General features: G+C 42.4%; 1 protein-coding gene across 1 annotated transcript; it reads right to left on the bottom strand.

Moving 5' to 3' along the window:
- Positions 1-320: 320 nt before the first annotated feature.
- LOC306835126 (uncharacterized protein) lies at positions 321-3,249 on the bottom strand (the record flags this gene model as incomplete). Its single annotated transcript, XM_079361554.1, has 2 exons — positions 321-375; positions 2,102-3,249. 2 exons carry the CDS (start codon positions 3,247-3,249, stop codon positions 321-323), a joined length of 1,203 nt encoding a protein of 400 aa, XP_079217680.1.
- Positions 3,250-6,721: the final 3,472 nt, after the last annotated feature.

Here is a 6,721-nt window from a genome sequence, read left to right as displayed (position 1 = left end):
AATAAATGTAGATTAGATTACATATAAAACATAGATCACTGAAAATATCATCAACATGAATCACAACGTTTGTGTCGGCTAAATATTTGATTTCAAACACACATTTAGAAACTTCTCCAAAAATCTAAACACAGAAAACTTGATTTTAAAAGTGAAAGTTTGATTCACCGTCAAAAGATATTTTACTTTCTAAAAGCTGCTAACCTTCAAACTGACGACAACGAGCTGCATCGCAAACGACTGCTGTGTTGTGTTCTGTCCGCCGCCGCCGCGGTCATTCAAACTGATCTCAGCCTACTGCAAACAAGCAATACCACTCCTTACCAGCAGGTGGCAGCAGTCTGATATTTTTCACATAAAGCAGAAAACTTGAAGCTGAGGAAACACAAATGGGACGTTTACACTCTTTCATCATTATGTTCTGAACGCATTCGTAACGACCATGACTTGATGGAAACCTGGTACAGGCGTAACATGAGAAGAGACTTCTGTAAACGCCCTCTTCATGCCTTGTTGACTGACTGTATGTCTCCAACTGGTCAACACCAGTTCAACATGTTAAATCTGACAACAAAACCTTCAACAAGCTCCGAGCACTACCGACCAGAACCACAGACTTTACCTGGAAGCCCTGTGTACCTGCCTTAAAAGTTCTGCTCTCTCTTAATTCAAAGCTCTTTATTGGCTTGAATATGTAAATATATTACCAAAGCATGAAAGAACAAATAATGCAATAATAATAACCATGAATAATAATAACAAATCAAAAGTAACAATAATAACTAATAATAACAATATTTTAACAGGAGTAATAATAATAATAATGTTTTGTTTTAAAGCATATGTATAAGATTAACACAAGTGTGTTTGCATGTGTGTGTGTGCGTGCGTGTGTGTGTGTGTGTGTGTGTGTGTGTGTGTGTGTGTGTGTGTGTGTTCAGCTCTTTGTAGTCTGTGATAACAGAGTTCAAGTTGATCAAATAAAAGTTCCTCCTTTCATCAGTTCATTTACAATGTAGGAGAACGTGCATCTCTGTCTCCACCTCACCTGACCACATGGTCTGTTTTCTTTTGGTTGTCATGGTTTCTTGTCTCTTCCTGTTTGCTAGTTTGTGGTCACTGAGCCTGTACCTGGTGAGGATCTGTCTTGTTCCAGTTATGTTTCTTTACATCGTGTTATAATTAGTTTTACTCTGATTGGTTTTTGGAGAGTAACACGCCCGGACACAACATGTTTAAAAGAGTCAACTGTTCTCTGGGAGCAGAATGAACAATACAGGTCAGGTACCAATCACATTCAATGTCTGATTCTCAGTGTGAGATATGCTCTCAGACATCATTTCAAATGAATATACTGATGATTTAGGTTTTTAGAAGCACCAGTAACATTTACCCAAACTGCATCCCAGTCTAATTCTTGTCCCATTCTGGATATATCCCTGTCCCAAGCTTTCATTCCTGATGTGGGCAAATATTTCTGGGGAAGGAATTTTAGATTTACAATGTGATTACATTTAATTTCATGTCTAACATTAATATTATGATTAAATCTTTCTGAGGATTTAAAGTTTCTATCAACAAGAAAACGATGTTCAAATCAGAGTTTCTCAAAATGATCTTCTTCACTTACTGAAACATTTTGCCAGCAGCTACAGCCAGTTTACCGAACTTGTACCGCAGCGCTGTTGTGGATCCCTTCACTCGACTCTTCATCTCCTCCAGTTTCTTGACCTTCTCTGTGTCTCCGTTCTCCTTCATCTTTTCAATCAGGAAGGCCAAGTGGACAAGAGTGGACAGAGAATCAACATTCAGAGCGATCTGCTCCAGTCTGAGAACATGCTCGTAGGACTCTTCCAACCATTGAGCTTTGTCCTCTTTAAGTTTGTCCATTGTCTTCTGAAGTGTTTCCAGAAGGCTTGTTTTCTCTTCACAGTCTGCTTTACTTTGATCATACTTCTCTTTCACGTCTTGAAGAGTTATCTGACGTTTACTTGTCTTCTGAACATATCTCCACTTTTCCTTCACATGATCAGACACAGGGCATTTCCCTGTACAGACAGTGCAGCGACCCTTACTCATCACCTCACAGTGTTCGGGATACCAGGCCATCGAGCATCCAGGGTAGTGACAGTTCTCCTTACAGACTGTACAGCACACAGCTCCGCTATAGAACAACAGCCTCATTCCACCCCTGCTGATATCTTCTTTAACTTTGTAAGGCTCATCAACTTCTGCAGTGAAGTTCTTGTTGCTCTTCATCTCTTGTTCATGTGTCTTCAGGGCTTCCTGAGTCTGTTGGACTTCTCTCTGTTTTAATTCAATCAGCTCAACTCGCTCTTGCAGGTTTTGGATCGAGGCTTTCAGTCTGATGCGTTCGTTCAGAACGGCCACAGTTGTCCCCAGCTGTTGTGGAGGCGTTTTTAACAGAAACTTTCCAAACTCTGACATTCCTTCCATTGATACATCATATGCATGTTTAAGGTGTTTTGTGTTCTTCGTGTTCGTCCTTTCTTTATTTTGAAGGTTATTAAACAGGAAGTGAACAGGCTGATTCTCTTCATCTTTGGCACACTTGATGTTTGTTTCCTCAAGAGCTTCAAGAACATTTTCAGGTGTTATTCCATGTGACTGTGTGATGAGACAGACAATGTTGTTCTCCATGTTTTTTCCAAACAGAGACGTCACTGAATCAAGGACGTACCTGAAACGATCACTCAGGCGATTCTCGCTCGTTTTCAGCACCAGACCCACGACATTCATCTCATAAACTCCGTCCCCTGAGCCGAACAAGTCAACTATTCTTTTTGTGATGTCGTCATCATATTCAATCCCTTTTGTGTCACCGTAACCAGGAGTATCAATGATGGTCAGAGAGTAGGACAGAGTTTTATCTTCAAAACCAAAGACATCGTACACGATCACATCTGATGTCTGACTGTCAAACTGACCTTTCTTCTTTTCCTTCTCTACGATCTCAAACCAGACATCGTCATCCCACGTCACTCCCATGGCGTAGTTGACCAGAACGTTGATCAGAGTAGATTTTCCTGATCCTGTTTCTCCCACAAGCAGGATGGTTTTGTGTACTTTAGTTGGATCTCTTTCACCAAGAGTCATTCTTGTTATGGTCCCAATGTTCTCTTTCTTTGGTGTCAGCTGGTAGACATCAGGAGATCCTGGACGGATCAGGTGTTTGCAGGTGATGTTGTCATACCTGGTTGTTGTGTTTCTGTTGAGAGGTGAAGACATCCGATCAAAAACCAGAAAACATGGACAAAAAGATTCAAATGGGATCTTTTAATAAAAGTAGTTCATGCACATTCACACCACATGGACTTTTAATGCTGATTCCCGCCCTGTGCACAGTGGCGTTTAGCTTCTCCTGTCTGGACGGAGGTGTTAAGTCCCACGCTGCAGATCAAAGCTGTAAATAAAACAGCTTTTTTTACTGCTACTACAATTGAACTGAGCGAGCTGAAACCATATTTGCACACTTGTATTTATTTATGTCCAAAACTTATTTGTACCCTGCATGAAGAGATTCTTTTTATATTTTTCAGTGACCTTATCAGTTCAGACTTCTCTCTCCTTTATTCCTACAATTCACTTAGCAGACGCTTTAATCCAAAGCTACATACATCAGAGACGAAGTACAACACGAGCAAGGATCGAAAAAAGAGCAAGCCATGTCAGTATGTGCAAACAATCAGCTTTAAATCCGAGTGGACACACAAGTACTGACAGGAAGTGACCACAGCAAAGCACAACAGCTGTTCTTAAGAGTTCTAACCAGTATAGAAACCATCTTAAAAGTTCTTGTGATTTTAACAAAATCCTCATCATTACTATCATCATCATCATCATCATCATCAACAATATCGAGACCTGATTGGTGGAACCTTGACACTTTAATTACTTTTTATGGGGGTTTTGTGTCTGGTTTGATAGCTCTTCTTCACTATGATGCGCTTTTGACACCATCCATCCCCTCCTAATGAGAGACAAGCTGACCGAGATGAGGGTGGACTTGCACCTGGTGAGGTGGATCACTGACTATCTCACAGAGAGACCACAGTACGTCAGACTGAAGGACTGCACATCTGGTCAGCAGCACCGGAGCACCACAGGGGACCGTGCTCTCCCCTGTCCTGTTCACCCTGTATACCTCTGACTTCCAGTATAACTCTGAGCTCTGCCACATGCAGAAATACTCGGACAACACAGCGATAGTTCGTTGTTCCAGGGATGGACAGGAGTACAGGAGCCTGATCGAGGACTTTGTGACGTGGTGCAGTGCCAACCATCTGCAGCTAAACAACTCCAAGACCAAAGAGATGGTGGTGGACTTCCGAAGGAACAAACCACATCTAGAACCTGTTTCCATCGGGGGGGTCGACGTGGAGGTGGTCAGGACCTACGGGTATCTGGGGCTGCAACTGGATGACAAGCTGGACTGGTCGCCTAACATGGACACTACCTGCAGGAAGGGACAGAGCCGTCTGTACTTCCTGAGAAGGCTGGGGTCCTTCAATATCTGCAAAAAGCTGCTGCAGATGTTCTACCAGTCTGTGGTGTCCAGCGTCCTCTTCTACGCCGTGGTGTGCTGGGGAGGAGGCTGCAAGAAGAGGGACGCAGCACACCTGGACAGACTAGTTAGGAGGGCCGGCTCTGTGGTGGGCACAGAGCTGGACTCACTGGTGACAGTGGTAGAGAGGAGGTCTCTGGACGAAATGCTCTCCATCATGGACAACACACACCACCCTCTGCACAGCACCTTCACCGGACAGAGGAGCATGTTCAGTGACAGACTGCTGTCACAGTCATGCTCCACGGACAGACTCAAGAACTCCTCTGTCCCCCTATAGGCCATAAGACTGTACAACACTTCATTGTCACAGCAGGGAAGAAGCACACAGTGAATCCTGGACTCCTCATCTGCACTGCTGACCTCAGAGTCAGCCCCCAGTTGGACACTTTAATGCATATTGATAGTCACCTTACTGAGCACTGCTCACTTTAATGATAATCACCCTAATCATGTCTGGTTTCATCCTACTGTTGTGTTATGCTACATCTGTAAGGGTTGACATGATCACCCTAATTAGGTCAAGTTTCACTCTATTGTCTTTGACACTTAATGCTAATCTGCTCCTCAATAGTTGGGTACTTTAATGACAATCACCCTAAGCACTCCTGGTTTCACCTTATTGTTTTGGACACTTAATGCTAATCACTGCTCCTTTATGTTGCTGAGCACTTTAATAGCCCAGTCTGCATCCCTGCATTGACTGTTTAATGACTGTACTCACACCTCTGGCACTACCTCAAACACCTCTGTACATGCACAAACAAAAAATGTTTCTAGAAGGTCAGCACTTTGTTTCTAAGGCTCTTTAACTGTTTACAGGTCTCTTTTAACAAGCACACATGTTTTTCTCTCCTTCACAGGTTATGCAATTTATGCTATATACGTTTAAGTCCAATGCTAATGCTAACTGCACAGGTTTAACTTGTAATTATGTTTACTCTTATAACTATCTATCTATATACCTATCTATCTGTCTGTCTGTCTGTCTGTCTGTCTGTCTGTCTGTCTGTCTGTCTGTCTGTCTGTCTGTCTGTCTGTCTGTCTGTCTGTCTGTCTGTCTGTCTGTCTGTCTGTCTGTCTCTCCATCCATCCATCCATCCATCCATCCATCCATCTGTGTGCCAACAGAAAGCGAGCTCTTGCAATAGTGGTGTTCATATGCACAGATAAAAAGAAGGATAGAAAAATGTGGTAAAACAGAATTAATTTCCAACTTTATTATTATCTCCAAATTAATCTGATCTGCAGCAGGCAACACAACACAATCCACTAATCGACTCGACGGTACACAAAGACAACACCACAGACACAGATAGATAATCCACAGCTGAAGTGAAAACAGGAACTTTAACCACACCGAGCCAGACGCGAGAACAAGTTCAGAAACCGTACAGAAAAGAGCCTTCAGATCAGTCATGACCAACACGCGGTCAAATGTGACAAAGCAGGATTTGTATTCCAACAATCCAATATAAAAACTGAAACAACTCATCTGTGTTAATGAAATATATTACTCACGTTGCCATGGTTACGTCTTCAGATGAGCTGGAAGAGGGGGCAGCTGATTGGTTCTCTGTAATGAAAAAAAAACAAGCAAGTGACCTCGGCATCCTGTCAGCTGCCATCTTGATATTATCAGCTCTCAACGAGTGAACAAACTCGCTCAGCTCCTCCCCCTTTATGCAAACATTTATTAAACAATTACACTGAATGTTGCTTCATATCAGTCTTACCGTCAGTTTGTCTTTGTTCCCGTGTATTTCAATCTGCTGTTATCGCTTCTCTTTGTTTGTAAATCTGTGTTTTAAAGTGTTCTAACCTGTTGTTCAGCTCTCAGAGTCAGCGGTCTGATGTCGAGGAGAGAGAGCAGAGTTTATATCAGCAGTGGGAGGGCACCTGAGGTCACATGATGTCACAGAAACAGACCACAGAAATGTTTATTTCATCAAAGCAAAAACATTACCTTTTAAAGTCAACTCTCCTCCCTCTCATTCTTTGTTTCACTGAACCTCGCCGTTTCTCTGAAATCACGTGACAACAAAAGATTGTTTTTACTTCATGGAGAGTAATACCTGCCCCTCTTCATAAACATGCTGAGAATCTTATCAGAGACCTGCTTACTTGCATTCAAAA

The sequence above is a fragment of the Symphodus melops genome, assembly GCF_947650265.1.
Source record: "Symphodus melops genome assembly, chromosome: 14".
In the NCBI taxonomy this organism is placed as follows: domain Eukaryota; kingdom Metazoa; phylum Chordata; class Actinopteri; order Labriformes; family Labridae; genus Symphodus; species Symphodus melops.
This window is presented reverse-complemented; position numbering and strand designations above follow the sequence as displayed.